Source organism: Acomys russatus, chromosome 17 (assembly GCF_903995435.1).
Source record: "Acomys russatus chromosome 17, mAcoRus1.1, whole genome shotgun sequence".
Classification (NCBI taxonomy): Eukaryota; Metazoa; Chordata; class Mammalia; order Rodentia; family Muridae; genus Acomys; species Acomys russatus.
In genome coordinates this window covers 17,311,254-17,335,080 of record NC_067153.1, presented here as the reverse complement: position 1 = coordinate 17,335,080, position 23,827 = coordinate 17,311,254, and the positions used below count along the sequence as shown (strand labels likewise).

Here is a 23,827-nt window from a genome sequence, read left to right as displayed (position 1 = left end):
CAGGGCCTCATCCGGGTCTCCATGACAGTCTGGCTAGAACTTGACTCTGGGATGTGTCCCAAAGGCTTGCTCCCTAGTTTGGTACTACTAGGAGGAGGCAGGGAACCTTTAAGAGACTGATGCCCACATGAGGCCTTCAGGACACTGGGGTAGTTAATTTTTACTCCCAGCCCATGGCTAACCTATTGCCACGACATATTGTCTTGCTGTAGGGCCAGATCATGCATGACCAAATCCTTCAAGATGATGAGCCTAAATAAACCTTTCCTCAGTGGAAGTTGGTTAGTGCAGACATCTTAGATGTCACAGATCTGCCTGTATGGCAGTTAAGATCCTGTCTCCAGTCCCTTCCTGGACCTACAGCCCAGGGCAGAGCAGGCCCGGCTTTCTATTCAGTTCCTTTCCATCAGAGCTGACATAGAGGAGACATATAGGAAATGAGGCGAAACCATGACCTAGCTAGACCAAGCTTTCCCAGTGCTCACCAAACTCACCAAGTCCTCAACAGAAAGGTCCCATCACCCCAACATAATGGTGATCTCCCTATTCACAGCTCTGTGTCCGCTCAGCTCTGACTGCCTTTCCTACACCAGCCACTAGATTCTCCCCTGCAGACAGTTTCTGGTCTATGAATTCCTTGAAGTCTCTGAATTCACTAAGGACCCCCTAGACCACCTCCAAAGAGACTGTATACAGCAGGATCGGAAAGCATAGTAGTATGCAATTGGTGCTCAATAAATGCTCATAAAATTCAAGCTACTAGGTATACAACAGGAGCTGTACAAATGCTACATGTACACTGTAGGTGCTCTCTCTTTAGATATAAGATAGATAGCACTGGTAGCCCAGTTTGGGTAGAGATGGGTTAGGGAGATGAGTATTTGACCTGGGGTCCTGGACTGGCTTGATGGCCACCTGCAGCACACTTGGCTGGCTGAAGGCCCTAGATCTCAGGTCTCTCGTCTATAACTGGAGGTGTTAAGAAGCAGGTCATCGTGCCGGGTGTGGTGGCGCACACCTTTATTCCCAGCACTCGGGAGGCAGAGGCAGGTGGATAGATGTGAGTTTAAGGCCAGCCTGGTCTACAAAATGAGTTCAGAACAGCCAAGGCTAACACAGAGAGACTCTGTCTTGAAACAAAACAAAAGAGAACCAGGTCATCAGGCCATAGTAAGGCTCCTAAAGTAAGGATTCCATAAGTCAGCTAGGCATCACAGGGTCTGACACTCATAGCTGGTGTGCGAGGGCCTTAGATTTCCAGCCTGTCCTTCAAGGCCAGAGGAACTGCACATGGGGAAGTCATTATTAAATCTACAGCTTATCTCAGCCGGAGGCAAGTGCCCCAAACCTCCTTGTTTGGCTCAGAACAGCAGACTAGCTGCCAAGCGGGTCCCAATGGAATGTCCCTTTCTCAGCTGGAAAATAAAATAAAAACCAGGGAGGATCCTTTGCTCCGGGCTGCCCTACAGGCAGACACAGGGCTCCCAATCTCTTACCAATGCTTTAGGAAGAAACACAGCATCTAGCAGGCAGGAGGTGGTGAGTGCCGCCCATGCCCTCATCCCCAGTAGCTGCCCGAACTAACAAAACCACTACCCCAAATAGAGACTAGCCACCCCAGCCTGTGCAGCTTTGTCCCATGGTGATAGGGAGTTTCTCCCTGTCCTTGGCAGACTTTACAGAAAAAAAGAAAAGCAATCATCACTTTAAAAAATCAACAGGGGTTCTTGGGATGGCAGCCAGGGCTGAGCCACTAAGACCTTTTGAGCAGCAAATGGTTGCTAGCCTAAATAGAACTGAGGAAGGGAACGTGGAGGCAAGGCCAAGAGAGTGCTCCCCTGAGTAGCGGCTGGGACCCCACCTGCCTGCCCTGCCTGGCCTTACCTTGGAGGCAGCCCAGTCCATCCAGCCTTCTGCACAGGGGTTCACATTCATGAGGACGAGGCCCTCCACCATCTCAGGGTTGTTGAGCTGTTAATTAGAGACACAACATGAGATATAGTGGAGAGATAGAAATACTCAGGGCTTTAAGCCAACAACAGTGGGACCTTGGAGCAGGTGTTAACGGCTCCCTGCATAGGCAGTGCAGAAGTGAAAGTCTTACTCATCAGGATGCAGAGCAAGGTGGCTCATGCTTTTAATCCCAGCACTCTGAGGCAGAGCAGGAGGATCTCTATGAGATCAAGGTCAGCCTGATCTACAAAATGAGTCCAGGACAGCCAGGACTACACAGAGAAACCCTGCCTCAAAAACAAACAAAATAAGACAAAACAAAAAAAGCACTTGATTAGGTCCTCAAGAGAGCAAGAGGAAGAAGCCATAGAAAAAGAAAGAATGCCCAGGACTTGGACTTTGAGGACCTTCTGATCATGTCCCCTCTCCTCACAGAGACCAGTGTGCAACAGCCAAGCCACAGCTAAGTGAGAAGGGCTGAAAATGCCCTGTGGCTCTGTGACCTGGGATGCCTATGCATTTAGGACCCCTAGGTTATCCCAGCATTTAACTGAAGCTGCTGCACAGGTTGATTTACACTTTGACAGCATACCTGAGTACCATCAAGATGCTGCACTTACTAAGCATCAAAATACCTTGGGTTGAAGGGCATGAGCCACTTTTAGGTAACTGGCAAAGACAAGAAGGATACCCACGGTGCTAATAATGGTCACTGTCACCCTAGCACACGTCTGATAATGATTTAGACTCCATCAGGATCCCAGAGATAAAACAAAACAGTGCAGGATCAGTGGATGCTATTAGTGGGAAGGCAGCCACATTTCCTGCTCAGGGAACAAGACTGGTGACCAAAAGGCCCATCTAGTGTGGCATTTCAGAACAACAAAGACCATGAGCTATTAGTATGAGAGCATGAGGTACATGTACAGGTACCCATGGGGCACATGCTACAAATGGCCCCAGTGGCTCTTACTTGGGAAAGCGAAGTACAGCTCAATTTGTTGTTTCCTGTGGGTTTTTTTTTTTAATGCTTTTCAAATTTTATTTGTGTGTGTGTGTGTGTGTGTGTGTGTGTGTGAGAGAGAGAGAGAGAGAGAGAGAGAGAGAGAGAGAGAGAGAGAGAGAGAGAGAGAGAGAGAGAGAGTGTGCAAGTATACATGCCTAGAACATCCATACAGATATGCCAGGGCAAGGCACAGGCATTTCTCTCTGTTGCTGTCCACTCACTGCGTTCTCTTGAGACAGGGTCTCACATCAAATAGGAAACTCCTTTTAGGCTAGGCTGGTCTGCCAGATTCTAAAAACTGGTAATACTAACATATCTTGGATCTACCTCATGGGTCAAACAAGCTACATTAATGAGTATTAAAACCAGCTTATTTTTCACAGACAAGCCGTTGCTGCCAGACACATAATTAGCATGTTTCATTGCTCAGCTATTTTAAGCAGGTTTATGATCCCCAGCCATTCTCCCTGCTTTCCTAACTTCACGGCAGTGATTGCCCACTTAAAGGATGCCAAACCAGGATTGAGATTCCTCTAACACCCGCCCCTTGCTTTCTGTAGCACCCCACACTCCAAATGCGTCTGTCTCCATCCCATGGCCATGCTGAGGTTAAGGGCACCTGCAGCCATACTTATCTTTCACATGGGTTCTGGAGGTTTGAACTCCAGCCCTCAATGCTGTATGCTTGCAAAGAAATACTCTTTCCAACTCAGCTAGCCCCTTGGCCACTAAATATTTTTTTTTTTTCTAAGACAGGGTTTCTCTGTGTATCTCTAACTGTCCTGGAACTCACTCTGTAGACCAGGCTGGCCTGCAATTCAGAGATCCACCTGCCTCTGTCTCCAGAGTGCTGAGATTAAAGGTATGTGCCACAATTGCCCGGCTCCCCAGATAACTTTTTTAAATGTATTTTCCAAAGTGCAAAGAAACTTACTGCGAAGCGGGTCAGGATGTAGGCACCAGCTCCTGTCCCCATGCCAATGACACTCTTGAGCCTGGAAACCAAGTGAACAATCAGATCTCCAAAGGGAGATGATAGGATGGAGCCCTGCCCACTCCTATAACTGTCCCTCATTTACTCCTAAGAGCTCCACCCCTTAGATGTCATTGCTGAGGATGCCAACAAGCTTGCCTGTGCCGTGAAGGGCAGGCTGCCCTGATGTGGCCTCCAGGTCCAGTGCTGTGACCTTGGGACCCTCGTTCCTCTTGCTCCTTTTCCTCTGGCTGCAGCCAGTCAAGGTTCTGAGATGTCTAGCATTTACAAAAAGGCCCACTAGGAAGCTGCCTCACCCCACTCCCGAGTTTTATTCCGGATTCTGAAACTTGGAAAGAGAATTGAGCCAGAACCATGGGGTTTAACCTTAGGGGAGGCTGCAGCGAGAGAGAAAGGGGAGCTTACAAGGGCAGAATGAGAGTCTGGAAAGAGAAGCCAAGTTCCCAGGGGACACTATTCCAGAGTGTCCCATGGGATCAGGAGGCAAGGTCAGAGTGGGCATTGGGGCCACTCAAGAAGCAAGGCCACAGTAGTCACAGGACACAGAGTGGGATGCTGAACTGGGAAAATGGTGGGTACAAGCTGCAGTGAGCTCCTTTCTGACTTTTCTGAGAGCTCCAACCTGCACTTTAACAGTCAGGCCAAGGAAGAGGAGGAGGCCAGCAGCTGCCCTTCTCTGGCAACCTTGGAAGAGAAGGTCCTTTGTTCTTACCCAAACTGGTGAAGGACTCCAGGAAGCATTTCAGCCAGCTGATCCATTGAGGGGTACATGTACCTGCAGGGGGGACATGAGGAGGCAGATCTTGAGACCCCAGATTCTGGGAGAAACAAATCACTTATACAAGGATATTCTGAAAGCCCAGGTACCAGCTGGTCCCTCCACAGACAGACATTCCCTCCGCAACCCTAGGCACTCACTGTGTGAGCATGCTCACCCTAACCCTGTAGCTTCCTCTTCTCTGGTCCTACATAAGTCTTATCAGCCACTCAGTAGTCACTTGGCTATCTAAACTCAGAAGGTGGCTGGGCAGAAGATCTGTCCTCTCTCTGATGACCTTTGGGGATAAGATGCTGGGGACAGATATCATACAGATCACATGGCATTTCACAACTGTGGCCTCAGGAAGAAGGAACAAGTGTGAAGGATCTGACCTCCTGCAGTGGTTCTGGATGAGCTCACGGGCCAGGTTCTCTGTGATCCCGTGGAGACTTGGCAGGCACAGGCAGTACCGAGACTCATGTGAGTCAACAGAAAAGAGTGCAATGTGTGACAAGAGCTGGGAGGGGGGAAGCAGAGGGCTCGAAGGTCATAGAAACAAGGGCTTCACTCATTGGCCAGGAAGGGCTTCCTAGAGGAAGTGATGCTGAGACAGTGCCAGAGCCTAGTGGGGAAATACATCCTAGAAAGAGAACACATGCGGAGGGCTCTGAAAGAACTGGAAAAGCCTGGATGGTGCGACTTTACTTATCTGGAGACAGCTTTAGGAGAAAGGAGAGGCAAAGACATGGCCTCCTTTGGGAGTGGTCACATCTCAGCTTGAAGGCAGATCCTCCCAAGCACAATAGCGGAAAGGCCACCTAACTATGAAGGATTCCCTTTCCTTTTCTTGTCAGCTTCCTGGGGTTGAGGATACGAGAAAAGAGTGGCAGGCTCCTGAGCAGGAAACAGATTCAAAAAAGAAAGAGAAAGCATTGATCCCCAGTGCTGTTTTGATAGCCCCAAGACACGAAGTCCCGGCTCCAGAGGGCAGGAAGAAGTCACATCCTGTTCCAACAGTGCTCTACCTTAGGCAAATTGAAGGGGTCTAGTAAACTTGGGGGGCACATGCCCACATCTTAATCTACAGATACACTTCGCATACTTCTGTGGGGAAGGCAGGTCTAGTAACATTGTGAGACTTCACCTGGGGAGTAAAAGCCTCTGCCTGACCTCCCCTCCCCTCATCTCTCAGAAGGTTGTCAAAGCTGACTCAGTGGTAGAAGCCCTGGCTTTGTCAGCTATTTTACAGTTTACTGCACCCCATTGTTGAACAAGCTCTTTATACCTGGGCCTGGGCCTGAAGGACCAGGTGTCCTTTTTCTTCGTCTCTGATGAAAGCTAATAACTAAGAGCTGAGATCAATAATAAAAGAGGACCTCTGTCTGTAAGCTTTCACAGGGACTGTGTGGGAAGCTGTAAACTCAGAGAAGTTGTTCCTGTATGTGCCATCCAGCACCGGGGGAGGAGGAGACCATGAGGTGAGCCTCCTGCACAAGATGTTGTAAGAATCAGCAAGCACAACCTAACAGCGGCACTTGGGAAACCACCAGGGTGAGCAAGGCCCTCAGAGACAGAAGCCTCCCATAGGCAAACCAGAGTTGGAGCCCAACTCTCCATCCCACTGTGTGGCCATTCATAAGCCCTGAAGCTCCCCCCCCCCATGCCATGGCGTCTTCACCAAGAATAACCTAAGAACTCCAGTCACAGACCACTGGCTGCTGAGGGGTAAGGGAAAATGATATTTGTTGTTGAGGAAGCACTACAGGAGTCATGTCCCTCCCTCCCCTGTCCTTTTTTCCCCCGTCTTCCTCTACTGGCTAGTTTACCATGGCAAGGCTATTCCCTCCTAACTGGGATGTGGAGGCTAGGTTTACTAGACACAGTATCTATCAGCTTGAGTTAGAAAGACATCTTGGAGAAAGATGGTGTGTGCGCATACGTGCGCACGCGCGCGCACACACACACAAATGGAAAAAGAAACAAGTTAACGGGTAAATGTTATGTTATACACACATGTAACCATAAAAATGGTGGAAATAAAATATGCTGTGCTGGGTTTTGTTTTTTTTCTGTCTTTTCTTCTTAAGAAAAATTTTTGAAGATGGTTTTGGTATGAGCCCAAGCTGATCTCAAACTAGTGATCCTCCTGTCTCAGCTTCCCAGGTGCCAAGATTCCAGGTATGTAGGCATCATTGTGGCCAACTTAGAAATGATTAATGTAGTATTTTACCACTGGCATTTTCTACTTTACCTGTACCCCACCTGCTCCTGGGGTGAAGGTCCCCACTCTTACCCCACTGGGAAGGAAGGGGCACCGTCCTGTTGGCCAGGGGCATCCACATGGCAGACAGCAAAATGTTGTGTGATCTCCTGCATGTCCTCAGAGTTGAAGAGGGGGTTGTAGCAGGTCTTGTCTGCAAGACGCACCAGGGGGAAGATGAGAAAGAAGTTAGCAGAGGAAATGGAGAGGGCTGGCAGCAGAATACACTCCTTTATTCCTTCACTTAGCAGCAGCAGAGGAGCTCCCAAGAGAGTATGCATCGTTGTGAGTTCGAGGCCACCCTGGTCTATACACAGAGTTCTAGGCCAATTACCCTACATACTAAGACCTTATCTCAAAAAGAAATAGTACAAGTCTGCCTCCCCCGCCCCAGACCTCTCTCTTTCTGGTGACAGAGGCAGGAAAAAAATCATCGAGCTAAGGTCTAGTACAGTATAGAACTGGTCCCTAAGCTTGAGCCCTCAGTTCACAGTCAACAACAGAAGGGGCTGAGATTCCAGCTCTGCCTGCTCTCTGGTAGGTCACCATGGAGGTAATACAAGATGTATCCACTCATAAACTTCTCTGGGTCTCCCAGGCTGTAGGATCTGGGGCATCCTTCAAAGCACACATAATTTTTAAACAAGGAGCACTTGAATTAAAGCGGGAAGCATCCACCTGTGCCTCCTAGGATGAGTCTGCCACCTGCTAAGCGCCTGTGGCAAAGACAGCCAGCTCTGTAGCTGAGGCTGTCCTTGAACTTCTCATCTTCCTGCCTCTGCCCACAAGTGCTGGGATTAGAGAAGAGTGCACTATTATCACCACACCTGGATTTTTTTGTTTTTCTGAAGCTCAGAATGCCCTTTAACTTACTATGTGGTCTAGGTTGGTCTCAACTCATAGCAATGCCCTGGCATTGGCTTCCTATGTGCTGGGGGACTGAAAGGAGTGGGGGTGGGAGCACAAGGGGCAAGCATAAGCTGTCAAGCCTGGCTTACTTTGTGTCATCTTGGAAATTCAACGTGAGACATTTCCTATAACACTGTGTTTAAATATTGTAGGTGCACAGTTAAGTGCAAAGAACACAAATATCCATCTTCCAGTGTGGTGGTTTGAATAAGAATGGCCTCCATGGGCTCACGTATTTGAATACTTAGTCATAGGGGAGTGGCACTATTTGAAAAGATTAGAAGGATTAGGTATGGTCTTGATGGGAGAACAGTGTCGCTGGGATGGACTTTCAGATTTCAAAAGCCCATGCCAGGCCCAGTCTCCCTGCCCATCCCCTCTATCTCTGTCTCTCTCTGTCTCTCTGTCTGTCTGTCTGTCTATCTGTCTCTCTCTCTCTGGTTTCTCTCTTTCTCTCTGTCTCTGTCTCTCTGTGTCTCTCTCTGTCTCTCTCTCTCTCTGTGTCTCTGTCTCTTTCTGTCTATCTCTCTGTCTTTCTCTCTCTGTGTGTGTCCCTGTCTCTCTCTGTCTGTCTGTCTGTCTGTCTGTCTCTGTCTGTCTCTCTCTCTCTCTCTCTCTCTCTCTCTCTCTCTCTCTCTCTCTCTCTCTCTCTCATGGATTAGGATATAGCTCTCAAGTATGTCTCCAGCACCCACCTGCCTCTATGCTCATGACCAGGGACTAAAGCTCCAAAATTGTAAGCACGCCCTCAACTAAATGCTTTCTTTTGCAAGAGTTGCGGTCATGGTGCCTCTACACAGCAGTAGAATAGTGACTAAGACAGAAATTGGTACTCGGAGCATGGTAATGCTGTGACAGGCCTGACCATGCTGTCTGTGGGAGGAAAAAAAAAAATGGGAGACCAAATGTGGTTCCCATTCAGTAGAATCTATCTTATTCATCATCATCATCAACAACAACAACAACCAAAAAAAAAGTGAAATATTGACAAAGGCTTCAACACATTTAAATCTCGAAAACATGGGCAAAGCCAGTCATGAGCCAATCATGAGGGACCACACACTGAAGGAATATGCTTATATGAGGTTCTAGTGACACATAGAAGGAGACAAGGTGTCTTCAGGAGGGCTGGGGAGAGTGGAAGAGCAGGGCAATGGAGAAAGAGAGCAAGGCCTCTCTTAAGAGGGACTACAGTGTCCTAAAGCTGTTTGTGGTGCTGGCTGTACATCTCCATGGTGATATCTAAGCCAAAGGTCATTGCATTTATTAATTTTTAAGTTACTGCAGCAGGTAGTCAGGCAGAAGAAGCTCTTGCTTCCATTTCCCAGAGAATCTAGTACTAATAGCACAATATGTTTCAGGTTTCTCCAGGCTGAAACAAGAGTTCCTTCCAGAATACCTTCAAGAGGTCCTGAAAACACAAAGAGCTTCTGACTTCCATCAGCCCTCCCCAATCAACCCAGCGTTCCATACTCACGGTTCATGCCAATGTCGTGATATGTGAGGATGACAGGACGGTTGCCTTTGGGGGTCCCACACAGTGTGACATGCAGGGAGCCATGTAGGGTCTCAATGTCCTGCTCCTGAGGAGAGAACGCAGACAGAGGCCCATCACATGGGAGTCACAGTGGCGGTGTGGCTGGTTCACTGACTGTGGACAGCTGTCATGTTCCCAACTGTGTTCTGAGATACCCCAAGCACACACCTCCTTTGGACCCCAGAGCTGGACCATTTCTTTCTAGATCCTTCATCTCTTGCAAGGGCCCTGAAGGGCTGTATGATACCTCCAGCCACAACTGGCATCAGGTAGGTGACGCAGAGGCAAGTTCCCCAGCCAACCAGCTGTGATTTCTGCATCTCGTACTTCATATATTCACAGAGGTTGCAAATATTAGGGCCAACTTGCTCCTCAGAAGGCCACTATGGATCAGCTTGCAACAATGTAATATTAAACTAGGATGTGGAAGATTCTAGATGTCACCAACATCCTCCCCAAATCTAGGGCCCAAACAAGTCTCATGAGGTGACAGACAGCAGACAAGAGTGGCTCCCATGATCTCATGTGAGAGAAAGGGATAGGGCTAACCACTCAGGAACAGTGGTCTGGAAAAGTCACTCTAACCTGTTACAGGAGCAGCCTCCATCCTCCAAGACTTGGGGTGGCCAGAATAAGGCTGTAAAGCCCATGGGGACAGGGATTTCCTCACTGGGGCACTACTGCAGCACAGGCATGCATGCACATACAACAGAGCACAGGGGTGCACTAGCATACTAATGCTCATGCCCATAAAAAAAAAAGCAGAGCATATGTTTGTAGCAGTAGAATGGGTAGGAACCAGTACAGCAACGCAGATGGATGTACAAGCATATCATTAAACATGGATGTATGGCTAACATGGTGCACACGGATGTACTGGAATAGCAGTGCTCATAAATTATTGGTAAAGCAGCACATATAAATATGCTATTATAATTCTGCACGTGGGCATGGATATACAGTTTCAAGTAGAACAGTGCACAGCGATGTCCTAGTAAACGGTACACACAGACGTCCATGAATAGCAGTGCCCATGGAGGGACTAGTATAGCTACACACATGGGTATACTAGTAAAGGAATGCACATGGACTCACTGGTACAGAACAGGAGAAACGAGCCCTCCTTCCAGGGCCCCCCCTCCAAAGTATGATCTCTGAGTGCTATGCTTTCTTTTTTGCTGTTTACACATACTGGGAATCCAGAGCCTCGCACACCCACTAGGCAAGTATTCTACCACTGAGCCACATGCCCAGTCCCCCGTGTGGCATCTCACCCCAGCCTTACCCTAAGTGCTTGTGGCTATGCACATCGATAACCCCAGCACTGGCGAAGGGAAGGCAGGATGATGGAGAGTTTGAGGACAGCCTGGCCTTCATATTGTCTCAAACCCACATGGGCACATAAACTTAAGAGCTTGCCCTGTCCCCACCAGAACAGAGAGATGTAGGGGGTCCCTAATCCTGAAACAAACAAGTCTGGAGCCCTCCCTCTCCCTTCCCACTCTATGGGATAAGAACTTGAACCTGTGGCAGTGTCCATGAGGGAGTAGTGACACAGCAGGCAGAGGCCAGCATTGGCACAGGCGCAGGCAGGCACAGGCAGGCACAGGCAGGCACCGGAAGACACAGTCAGGCATAGGTAGGCACTGGCAAGCATAGGCAGGGATACCCAGCTACTTACACCCCCGGTACAGGGGTCTCTTGAACTATATGCCGTATGATCCCCAAAATAAATCCCCTGAAACACAAAGCCCAGTCCTGCCTCCCTTCCCCCTTTCCCTCAGGATCAGCACTTCTTTTCTGTACTGGAAAAATCCATAGGACAGAAGCAACAGCCCAGCCCGTGGGACATGGGTCATCTGCTGGCCCTGAAGCCACCATGGGAACAATGGTCCATTGTGGGCCCACATTCTTTATTGTCTGGGGGCTAACCCACACGGCTCCTTCTAAAAATAGGCCAAGCCAGCCTCCCTGTGGATACTACCTTTCAACTCTTTGTCCTACTCCATAAGCATAAGCCTTCTGGGCCTCACCTCTAAGAAGGGACAGCATGTCCCCAACCTAGGAGCCTGATCGCCAGTGATCGTGAGGGGAGTAGGAACAGAGCCGGGCACAGGGCACCAACCCTCAGGGCCCAAGACAGGCTTTGGGGTGGAGATGTATATATAACTGACTTTGGCTCATCTCTTTAGAAGCCTTACAGATTATAGTATTAACTCAAAGGAGTCACCTCTCCACTCAAGAAATAGATACTACCCTGATGTGTCTTTCTGTTCTACTGGGACCCTGCCTGTGCACAGCAGGGCTCAGAGCTGTGGGGACATCAGAAATATATGTTGACAGGAGGCAATCTCCTATGTTGGGAGTCATCAGGGGTGACTCAGGAGTCATCTGGAGTCATCAGGAGTCACAGTCATCTTGCTGGGATGCTGGGAGAACCTGTCTCTTATTCCTCCACCAGATCCTCACACGCAATGCTATAGCAAGTCAGAGGCAGACAGTAAGAGACTCAGCTCAGAGGCCAGACAGCCAGAAAGACATGAGACAGATCCTGTCTCTCACTTGCTCTGAAGAGTCTAGAAACTATTTTTCCCAGGGGCAGGATGACATATGAAGGTAGAAGGAAGGGCTGCTGCAGTCACTCCATCTTACTGCAGACCCCACCTCGAGCTTTGTCACATGTTCTCATGGAATCCATATGACTCCACAGCCTAACAACTACCATACTGCATAACTGAGGCAACTGAGGCGGAGAGAAGTCAAGTTCATGCCTAAAGTCACACTGCTAGGATGGTAGCACAACGTCTGAACTAATCTTGGACTTAGACAGCTCAGGTTCACAGCTTGGTCTCTTAAGGTCCATTTTCTACTATGTGCAGATGGGGAAGTTTAGAGAGCCAGGAAGCAACATGTCCTGTGACTCTCTGGGGACCACCTAGCAGACGGGTCCTTGGTACCTCTCTCCATGTAGGTTGTTATGGCAACCACTGGAGAGGAGATTACTGTGGAGATAGAATGGCTTAAGTCCCTGGCAGGATAATCTAGGGCTCTAGAGACCAGCTGCTGCACCCACCATAATTTCACCCTTCCTTCCCTGAAGGACCCAGGAAAATGCCAGAGGATGGCACTCTCCCAGATTCTAGGGCAGCTAGTGTTGGCATAGACCACCCCTCCCCTAGGCCAGCAAGCCTGGGATCACGTCACACCGCAGGAGACACTATGAGATGAGACTGAAATGACCCAAGGCAACACTATTCATTGTGCCACCATCCCACCTAGACAGAGAGGAGAAGAGAAGTCACAGTGGTTGTGGCTTTATGTCAACCTCGGTCTAGGGTCACACTGGAGACCTGGAGTCTCCAAGGAAAGCAGACAGAGGAAGAATGTTCCTCAGGCAGAGAAAAGAAAAAGAAGTCACCAGTCGCTACCCACAATCCACTAAAGAAGCACAGTGGTCTGTGCCTAGGATGGATGGAAGGCTGGCCATGCCCGTTGTGGTGGTGGCACTCTGTTTCACAGATTAGAACTAAGCCTTAGGGACGAGAAGCAGGTGACTAAGGACTTCTGTCCACAGAACTTCCTGTTGCCAAATGAAGGTCTACCTGGGTCAGCCTAATGGATCCTGGTCCGGCACAGGTTTATCACTACAGCTCCAAGCCTCAGCCTCCATGGCTTTCCTGTACTGTTCCAGGGGATGGATGTTGCTAGGAAACCCCAGAGCAGGCAGCTGGCATGTCACATCCAGCTGTGCATCTCTGCCATCTGCCAATAGAGTTTCTAAACCCCAGAAGCTTTGCTGGGAAGTGGGGACAGAAAAAGGAAAGGACAGGAAATGAGGGAATAAGAACTCATAACCTATCGTGAGAGTTCTGCAGCCTCTAGAATGAATGAAACAGGGAATGAAAACAAAAAGCAACGGTGTAGAGAAAGAACTTAGTTCCAGATGCCTGTTTGTTTGCGTTTCCCATGAGCAGATGGGCTTGCAACAGAAGAGCAAAGAAACAACCTCCAGCCTAGCTTACTCCAGTGAGACAGGAACCGAGCTCAAGAGTTACCAAGGCCAGCCACACTGTCTGGCCCTCTACCCTCCAGAAGGCCCTAAAGAGAACATCTGCTCGTTTTCCACAGTGCTCTGTGTATGCTAACATATTCCCATGGAAACCAAATCAGAGAGCGCCGTTTAAACAAGCAAGGCTTAGGTAGAAGGCATTAGACCAGTGATTATTAACCTGTGGGTCCTGACTTTAGGGTTGCATATCAGATATTTACAATATAATTCATAACAGTAACAGAATTACAGTCATGAAGTAGCAATGAAATAATCCTATGGCTGGGGGTCACCATGACATAAGGAACTAAATTAAAGGGGTGCAGCATTAGGAAAGTTGAGAACCACTGCCTTAGACACTGAAGACCTAACAGCAAAAACAAGATGACCATCCTGGAGCCAGAAGTAGCAGTGTAAACTGAGTCTCTCCCCAAACTACTGGCTGAAGAGACTGTGGCTCTGGATGTAGGAACTGAGTCAGCTTCAACACCCATCTCATCATCACATGAGTTCCCTAGAGTTGTGTCTTAGATGTTAACAAAAGGAGGGAAGAGTCATTGCTCTTACCAGGCCAGCATGAGAATCACATATGGCCATTTGGGGAGAGCACAGAGCAGTTTCCAGGAGACACTCTGTGCTCAGAAGTCAGCCCTTTTGACTTTACAACTTTCTCAACTGTTATATTTTCAGTAGTCAACTGGACCTAAACTTAAGACTTTCCCAATAGTATCCCTGGGCATCTTCAAAAATATTTCTCTGCAAAGATAGCTTAGACTGTGTGTGACCTAGTTAGGAGGCCCTGGGACATATGGGCATCCAGTGGCTTAGACATCTGAAACAGAAGGGTGGGACTGGACCATTGAAAGACATTTGCCAGTTTTGATCATCTTGAATTCCAAAATCAAAGTCAAAGGAAATAAGCTCAAGTCCCCAAACACTCCCACAACCCCCACTCATCAAACTCATAGACAGAGCTGTCACCCTCAGAGGACAGCTGTCCCAGCAGGACCAGATTAAACTGATCTTCTCACCAGCTGACATACCAAGGGATCCAGAGGCCCTTTAGCAAAGGGACATGCATTGATATGAGCTAAAACAGTGTCCAGCTCAGACAAGGAGATAGATACCCCAAGGTGACATAGGCAGGGGGTAAAGTGTATACCACTTGCTCGGGAGGTCAAGTCTTGGTGGCAGAGTCCTTTCTGGTTAGCTCTGAGCATTGGAGTACACATTTCTACTCATTGAAAAGATGGGGGGGGGGCTGGAGAGATGGCTCAGAGGTTAAGGGCACCGACTGCTCCTCCAGAGGTCCTGAGTTCAATTCCCAGCAAACCACACGGTGGCTCACAACCATCTATAATGTGATCTGATGCCCTTGTCTGGCCTGCAGGTGTACATGCAGGCAGAGCACTGTATACATGATAATAAATAAACAAATATTTTTTTAAAAAAAGAAAAAATGTGTAAAAAAAAATTTTAAACCCTTAAGACCATGGAAAAAGGGAGAGTCAGCTAGGTGCACTGAAAATGTCAAAGAAAGAACTGATCTCCATGTAGTAGGCCAGACTGTCTTCAGATGGTCACAACTAGGCAGATGGGTCCCCAAGCCAACTCCCATGGGATAGGAGGAAGAGGAAGAGGATGAAGATACTGAATGCTTGCCAAGAAGGACTAGACATTCTAAGCCTTACAACATGTTCCCCCGACCCCAAGACCTAACAAGAGATCAGTAGAGTAGTATAAACCATGTGGTTGTCCAGACAGACCAAAGGCTGCGAGCCATGGTACAGTCTTAGGGACAGGGGTCCCTGGGGTCTGAAACTATAAGAAAAGTCTGCAGAGGAGAGTTCCATCCAGGCTTGTACCCATGGGGCCACCTTACAGATGCTGCATTGGTCTTATCACCCCTCAGGCGGAACAATGAGTTGATAGCATGTGTCCCTGGAGACTCATCAAGTGGACAGAGAAATACCAGGGCACCTACCTGCCTGGCTTGCCCATGGACCTTGTGGAAGACAAGGAGCAACATTTGTGCCACAACACGATCAGCTTTGAGATGATAATGCTATGTGAAATTAGCCAGTCACCAAAATACAGCTGCTATGTGGCTCCATTTATGCAAGGTGATCCAAAACAACACATTCAGAGAAAGCAAAATGGCAGTGGAAAGGCCTGGGAGAGGGGAAACGTGGGCTTTTTAAATCTGTACATTTATTACCATGAAACTACACACTTAAAAGTGGTGAATATGTCAACTGTTCTATGCATTTTTACCACAAAGGAAAATTGGAGAAAACACACAATAGGGGATAGGATGTGTTGTGTTTGACACAGCACTGATGTTAGAACCCCAACATCACCCTCTCTAAAATACAAAGTCATTTAAACAAATGAGGAAACTGAGGCTGGAGGGACTGGGTCGACAATCAGAAAGGGGCAGCTGGTATTTACACCCTGCTCTCTCTGGGCCCACACTCAGCCTTAACTCTGAGATCAGATAGTTCCTGTACCAATCATACATTGAGCAGGGAGGCCTAGACAGCACAGACAGCAAGTCACCAGGCCCTAATCAGGGAGAGGAGGCTTGTGGGGCTCAGCCCTGACTGCACAGTTGGGCCCCCTGTCAGTCACAGCTCTGTTCAGCCCACACAGCCCATTGACTAACCAAGGCCTCAGGAGACAGTTTCAAGGCTCTTATTACCCTGGGACAAGAGGACACAGTGATTTGAAGCAAGATCAGGGGTGGGGTGGGGGGGCAGTCACAGTCTTAGCCACATCTGCTCTGTCCCTCCCTCTCTCCAGCAGGACAGAGAGGGGCTGAACAGGATAAACCGAAGTCCTCGGCACATTACATTGACTCCTAGCTCACTACGGTACCCAAACCCCCCTGAATCCTAGAGAGTCAGATGGAGGGGGTAGAGAGTTCTGGACACTGCACAGGAAGCAAGGAGACCAAACACACAAGCTTAGTACCTATAAACAGTGAGCCCCGAAATGTGCATTTCCTCCAGTACAGCTAAACCTGCACCTGGTGTGACACCCAGTACTACCACCTCAGCCTCAGTTTCTCCATCTGAGCTAGGCAGACTTGGTACTTCTCCTGATTGTTGAGGTATTAAAGGAGGTTCTGGCTAGGAAGCCCTTGGTATGGCACCATGCATATGGGAACAGGCAGTGACATTATCAACACCACCCAGACATCTGTAGTCTCAGACAGGAAGGTACAGGCTGTGACACTGCCTCCTATAGCAACCACAGAGTGGCCTCTGGCAAGCCACTCTCCAGAGCTGCTGCTCCCCTTCTTAATAAGAATGTGAGTGAAGCTGGTGATACCATTATCCCTGCCCTCCCTGGAGACTAAGATCTGTGTTCTGGGTGCTGGGCTCAGCAAATGAAATGATTCTCCTACATGCTCAACTTTATGATAGGCGATAGACCAGGTCACGAGGAGTCAAACAGAACGTATCTAGTCACGCAGTGGTAGGAACAAAGTGACAAGCAGTCCTCAGTGGGCCCTTAGTACTCTAAAGCCCTCCCTCAGTCCTCTCCACCCAACGAGTTGCCCCCATCCCATTGGTGGTCCCTATCCTGCTTCTACACACAGGGCCAGCAGGCCTGTCGACTTGTCTTCCTTGTCAGGTGGGCTCCACGCTGAAAGTAAATGTCATCTCTGAACAGCCTTCAGATGGTCCCTGTCCCTTGGCTCAGGCCTCCATTTCAAAGGCCAAGGTGAGTTTATGTTTGTATAGTTAAAGCCCACAGGGTCTCCTTCAGGCTGAGTAAGTCAGGGCTAGAACACCCACCACTGCTTTGGATATAAAGACAAGTCCCCTGCTTTACAGGGGCCTTGGGTTAGGAGGGATATCTCTGCACTGTGAGGGTCCTGCATTTCTTAGGGGACTCCAAGGACCGGTATACAGCAGTGGCTTAAGCTAGCTCATTCCTGTTTCCAGTTACACAGGATAGGCTGCCCTCACAGAGGGAAAAAGTCATGGCCTCAGACTCACGCTGGCAGTCTCTGGAGCCCTAAGGTCAGAGTAGCCTGCAACCAGACTGGTGCTAGACCCTCAAAGGCCCACCTCATACCTGTGATGGAACTAAGCAAGCTTCTAACCCTCGTTCTTTTTTTTCTTTTCTTTTCCTCCTAGAGTCCAGGCAAAATCCTCACCGCCATGTGGAAGGATGAGTGTGCATCAAAGCGCGAGCCCCTGGAAGATGTTACACGGGATTCCTCTACCTGCAGAGGGCAGGTGGAAGTCAAGATATGTGGGTGGGGACTAGCGGAGGTCTAGGTGAGCATGTCTGCAGACAACTCTGCATGCATCTATCCCACCTGTCAGGGTAATCATGTTTGGGGGTGATGACACAGACATTGGAGAGGCCAGGGTTTCTCCACTCTATAGCTGCCTCTTAGACAAAGCTGGAAATACCCTGACTTGCCCTCCAGCTGGCTCTGAGTGGGCTAGATTCCTCAACCTTAGGCCAAGAACCCCAGTTTCCTATTTCCTAACATAGCCAAGATTAGCATGTGTCCACAGCACTGGGTCCCAAGTCCACTGGACATCTGTTATTTCCCATACACACCCTAGATCTCCAGGGTCACATGGCGATGTGTCAGTCTGCCTTCCTGGGGGCTGGTCAGTTCTCGCCTCCCTGTCTGGAACTTGGACTAGCTTCTTCCAGGAGAAGCTGCAAAGTGTTGGGCATAGGCCAAGCCCACTCCCTGCTCTCTGTTGACTCCCCATTGAAACAGCAAGCTACTTCATGCCAATGGAAAGGAGAAAGGAAGGGACCACATCCTCTACTTGCCTGAACATCGAACTCTTGCAGGAGGCCAGTGATGGTCTGTGGAGAGATAAGAGAGCCATGGTTACAGGGTTAGTTCCCTTGGTTAGAGACAAACATCAGTATGCATGCTCCTCTCCATTGCCCAAATCTAAGCTCTGCTCAGTGGGCTTCCCTTAGCCCTTGCAAAGAAAGACTGTCGGTTTTATCTCAGGGAACAGCAGCCCAGTAGAAAAGCTGGCCCATCTGTTAGATTCTTTTTCAAGGACACTTGGCCAAAAAGAGATCTGAAGGCAGAAGCAGAGCACAAGCTTGAGTGACAGCACGCTGCAGGTGGCTAGGTAAGCCCTACACACACCCCTGTGCGGTACTCCTGAAACTCAAACAGGGCGTGTCTCTACTGCTCTAGCAATTTCCTCGTGGCTACCACTGTCTGTCTGCGTTCTGAATTAAATCCAGTCTTTTGTGGAGAGAAGAGGGTAATGAGACTTTGAAGCCTTTTCCTCAGTCTACACACAATGAATTTCAGCCCCAACAATTTTCATCTCTAACAGTTTTCTGTGACAGGAAAAGGCCAAGGAAGCTAGAAGGTTTTGCCTCCATGAAGCCAAGGCAGTGTGGTTCAGGGAGAACCTGAAGCCTCACGGGTCTAGCTGGCATCTGTTAAGGATTTCTACTGGCCTGTTTTCTGCCCAACTCAGAGACTGAGTTCAATGGAAAGCCAGGCGCCAGCCAGAGCCACAAGCCTCCGGTACAGAAGATGGCTTGGTGGTGCCAAATGCCAGAGAGGCCAGGAAAACAAAGCAGGATGCAGAGGCCCACATGGGGCTGGAACACTATAAATCAATAATAGCAGGTGGCCTGCTGCAGGGGGTTGTGACTGGGTGATAGATAAGAGTCAGGAAATGCAGATAGAAACAAAAGGGACCATTATCTGTGCTCTGTTTGTGTGTGTGTGTGTGTGTGTGTTCCACACATTTGTTTATACTCTGTGCTCTTGTTCAGATGTGTACACGTTGTGTACAAATGAATGTGTTCATACCCTCAGTGTGCTTGCCATGTACCTGTGTGTGTGTATGTGTGTGTGTGAGTGTGTGTGTGTGTGTGTGTGTGTGTGTATGTGTGTGTGTGTGTGCCCACTATGAGCATGAGATGGGGGTAGCTTGAAGTAGCTCCACTTACCTTCCCCTTTTCCACCAGAGGCTTCACCTCGGCGAGGTCCACGTCCTGTAGCTCGCGAGACATTTCCTTGCTGTTGTAGACCTACCAGGAGGAAAAAGCCAGGAGGTCAGCACTTCCCAGTGAGATAACTTCCATGGAAGAAGCTAATACATGAATGGCGCAAACAAGAAGGCCAGGCCTCCCCACTATCCCCAGCTCTTCCCACCCACATGCATGCCCATGCTGTGGGCTACAAGGAGGCCCTCATACCCTGAGCCTTTCCCAGGATTCCTAGTGGAACTGGGTAATAGATTTCTGAAAGTGGAACCAGGTTCACAGTACAACTACAGCAAGGCCAATGGATGGGGAACCAAAAGCAAGTACCACGGCTAGTCCAGAGTCACCAAGCACACCCTGATGCTTCTTGGTGCATTCTAGAAGGACACCCTGCTGCTGATGCAAAAGCCAGATATCTCTGATTAACAAAGGGACCCAAAGCCCTCCTGGGCATCACAGTGTTTGGGTGCTATCTATATACACCCCTGATCAGGACTCTGGGATGCCTGACCACAGTGGAGGGAACAGGAGACAGGGACAAACCCAGGCCAATGGTCTGACAGGTACTGAGCACTCAGTAAGGTATAGGAAAAGACCCTAAAGGGAATGGCTCTCTCTGAGCCAGACCCCAAAAGGGCAAGCAAGGATGGTAACAGGGATCTCCCTGGCTGACACTGGAACATATTATCCCACAAGGCCAAGAAACAAGGGCTCCAGAAATGGACAAGTGCAGAGCTCAGAAAGAGCAGGGAAATCTGGGGAGAGGAGAGGTCGGGTGTTATGCACAGGTCTGGGAGATAAACACAGAATCTTCTGGGTCCACAGTCAAGTTGTAAAAGTAAATACCCACAGATAGGAGGGTGAGGCTTAAGGGATGCTAGAGAGTGGACCAGAGTGTCACAGGTGATACCCAGAGGCCTGAGTGAGTGGAGAATGCCCCGACACAGGTGCAGGATGTAGACTCTGGTTACTCATGCCAAGCAAAGTATGAGTTAGAACCTCAGCTGCTCAAGGCCCTATAGATACTAGAGCAAAAAGAACTAAAGTCTCAAAAAAATCCCTGAGATCTAATTGCCCGAGCCCATGGGAGTCCTGTGACCCTTGTCTATAGATCAGCCTGCAAAAGCAGGCCACTCTCATTCCTACCCATGCCGTGGGTAGATGGGGTGTGCTGGTCTGGGGCACCAGTGTGACTCTCCCCAGTAGATAACCGCCTCACAAGAACGGCTTTATGCAGCCTTTGGGGGTCTGGGATCCAGGACATTTCAAAAACAAAGTCAGTTTTATATCTGTGAACATTCCCGGGCCGCTGCCAGCTCGGAGGCAGCAGGCATGAAAAGCAATGCTTTTGAGAGTCTTGCTAGCTCAGCATGTTCGTAGTCCGGAGACCTTAGCCGTGGGACACCTCGCCTACACAGCCTAGAGAGAGCTTCCAGAAGCCCTGGGCCCCGGCAGCACCACCTCTCATGCTGAGAGTGGAGGACTTCGCAGCTCACAAGGATGCTGAACACACTCTGCTCAGAGTTTTCAACTTCCCCATGGGGTGGGTGCCGACAGGGTCTCTTCAGCCCTTGCCTGTAAGTCCATCTTTGTAGGCAGTGCCCTGCCTTGTGCCTCTACTGCCCTAACTCTAGCAGCTACTTTAATTCCTCTTGCTTGCAAAATGCACTGCGAAAGTCTTCTGCATGTACCAAGATGCATAACATACTAACCCAGCTTCGCTTTCTCCAGTCTTCTCAGTCTCTAGAAACCATCACTTCATTGGAGTGCAGTGCCAGCCTCCGCCAGCTCCCTCCTCCTTCAGAAACTAAACTCCTTCACTGAACTTCCAGAGACTGACCCACCTTACACCCTCTCACCTTCCCCCAAAGCACAGGAGGAGAAGTGCTGGAAGATGATACAGCCCCTGACACCTCAAGCATGTGCCACAGGGCCCTCTTCTGACAGGCTTTCAGCCAGCTCAAGGCTTGATGGAAGAGCAAAGGTGAAGGACACTGGGTGCCATCCCCACTAGGAATGAATGATTGGTTTCCCGGAGGCGCCTTTGCAGTGTTTCAAGACCTTTTAGCCTGTCATGAGAGGAGGGTGCATCTGGATGAGCAGAGGTCAAGGATACTGCTAAAGATCCTACAATGCCCAGGAAATCCCCACAGCAAAGACTACCTCACCCACTATGATAACAGTGTGGAGGCTGACACATCCCTGTCTGGGTGACAACTTCAGAGCTGGTAGGGAGAGACCACATCTCTCACCACACTGTGGAGCATGCTTGGGGACAGAATGTTCTGAGGGTGGAAACACCGGTTCTGTCCAGGTCGATAGCCAAGACTGTACGGTAACCAGAACTACGTGTACCTGGGCTACAGCAGGCGACTTCTGTTCTGTGTATTCACCAGCTGGTGGGTCCCAAAGCATCAGCCTTCTACATACACTCTCCTGACAGGACCAATAAGAGGCCAGTCCCTAACTGGCTTTGGCAGCCCAGCAAAAGTACCTTTCATGTGTGTGTGTGTGTGTGTGTGTGTGTGTGTGTGTGTGTGTGTGTGTGTGTGTGTGTGTGTTTCCCACACTCTTTTGTACAGAGATAGTCGTATTGGGACATTCAGTATAGAAAATTAAATCATATTAAGAAGCAAAAGTAGGTCTCTTGGATACAGCCAGGGCTATAGCTATGACCATCCTGTGGCCTCTTCCTTCTTCCCTGACACCACCCATTCTGCCTTGCACCTCCAAAGCTGCCCTTAGCTAGCAGCAGGACAGGGGCAGTGCACAAAGTCCTTCATGTAGCCTTGGTTTCTTCCTGAAGGACACTCACTATTAAGCATCCCACAGAGGATCAGGAGCAAAAGCAACTGCCGTGGTGAGGAGAATATAGCATGTGACTGGGATGAGCCATTGATTGCTCCCAGGACCTCGGTCTGAAGCCTTGTGTGTGTTGCTCAGGCTCTTTCCGTAGCCAAGTGGCACATCTGTCCCTGACCCTCCCGGAGCCTGAAAAACCTGACCTACCAGTGTGTTTTAGCACTATGACGTTCAGACCCTTGAGCATCCTGTGATGCCCAGAAATATCCCTGGCCCTAGCCACACCCTCAAGCTATGATGACTACAAATGCCTGCTGACACTGTCAAATGCCCCCTGGATGCAAAAATCAAACCTGCCTGGGATTGGTTGAGCTTAGTGGTTCCTGGTATGAAGTGGGTATCCAGAAAATGTCTGTTAGACAAAATTCTTTAATCCAGTACACGTTCACATCCACGCACTATTGCCAGTGAGTGTCATGACTTCCGCTCACTCAGCCAGCTGCGAGGATTAGAGGAAAGCAGAACTCCTCACAGGGAAGGTCTCCAACAGAAGCAGGGCCCCAGGTCACGCCACCAGCTGGCAGCTTTGCTGGCATTGCTTCTTTCTGTCCCACCTGCCTGCTCCGGGAATGGAGAGAAAATTAAAAGAGGAGTGAAGGCCACCTGGCGCTAAGCAGCAGGCTGTGAAGCAGACTCTGTCTGTATTACTGTCAGCCTCGGAACTGCAAGTTGTCTGACGCTCCACCTCTGTGTGTGCATCTATGTGTATATGATGCCAGGGCCATCATAAGCCCTGCTCCCAGCCAAACAGCAGGGTGTAAACTGAACAACAGAAAGGATCTGCAAATGGCTGTTTAATGAGCCAGTGTCCTTTCTTCCTGTGGCACTGTGAGGACACAGCCTGTGCTCTACACATTGTTAGTCCCGGAGTGGCCCAGCAGGGAAGAGGACATGTAAAAAAAATGCTCAGCAAAGAGCAAGCAGGTGTCCAGCCCTCAGTGCAGCACCATGAGGTCCCCCTAACACCAGCGATGTTAGACCCTGAGTGGCAAGGCTCAAGAAGGCTGGACAAACACATCCTGGTCATCAATAAACAAGACTTCAGGGGCCCACGGCCAAGCCAAGGCAGGCCAACATGTGCTGGGAACAGGGAGAAAATGTAACTCTGGGCCTCAGAGGGCAATGGTTGGGGTGCCCCCTGGCAACCCAAGGCCACTTGAGAATCATTAGCCAGTCTCTGAGGGCAGTGGGGACAGAAGCTAGAATTCTCATGAAACCTCAGAGAGGTGGCAGGACATGGCTTGGGAGTTCCCAGCATGGGAGTCAGGTCACCTTCTTGCCTCATGTCTCCAAGTTCTCACCCCAGTGAGCCCCGGTGTGTCCACTTGCACAGAATGCATGCTTTTTTCTTTGGATACTGAATGGTTCCCAACAAACTCTGTATACAGGGGAACCCAGGCAGGAAGGCACAGCGCCGAGATCAGAGTGCCCTGTGCAGAGTGCTCAGCTCTGCCTGGCTGGCCCTGACTCACTCTCTTCCTCATCAGGTCTCAGA

At 49.4% G+C, this 23,827-nt stretch overlaps 1 protein-coding gene across 1 annotated transcript in view; it reads right to left on the bottom strand.

The window, feature by feature from the left end:
* Ndrg1 (N-myc downstream regulated 1) overlaps positions 1–19,583 on the bottom strand; it is a 30,972-nt gene extending 11,389 nt beyond the window's left edge. Inside the window, exons 1-7 of the mRNA XM_051159573.1 lie at positions 19,435–19,583; positions 18,277–18,312; positions 9,360–9,465; positions 7,007–7,127; positions 4,666–4,728; positions 3,894–3,954; positions 1,885–1,971 (exon numbers count right to left, since the gene is read on the bottom strand). Of these exons, the coding sequence (XP_051015530.1) occupies positions 1,885–1,971; positions 3,894–3,954; positions 4,666–4,728; positions 7,007–7,127; positions 9,360–9,465; positions 18,277–18,312; positions 19,435–19,497 (537 nt within the window). The 5' untranslated portion in view covers positions 19,498–19,583. The remainder of the gene's footprint in view (positions 1–1,884; positions 1,972–3,893; positions 3,955–4,665; positions 4,729–7,006; positions 7,128–9,359; positions 9,466–18,276; positions 18,313–19,434) is intronic.
* Positions 19,584–23,827: the final 4,244 nt, after the last annotated feature.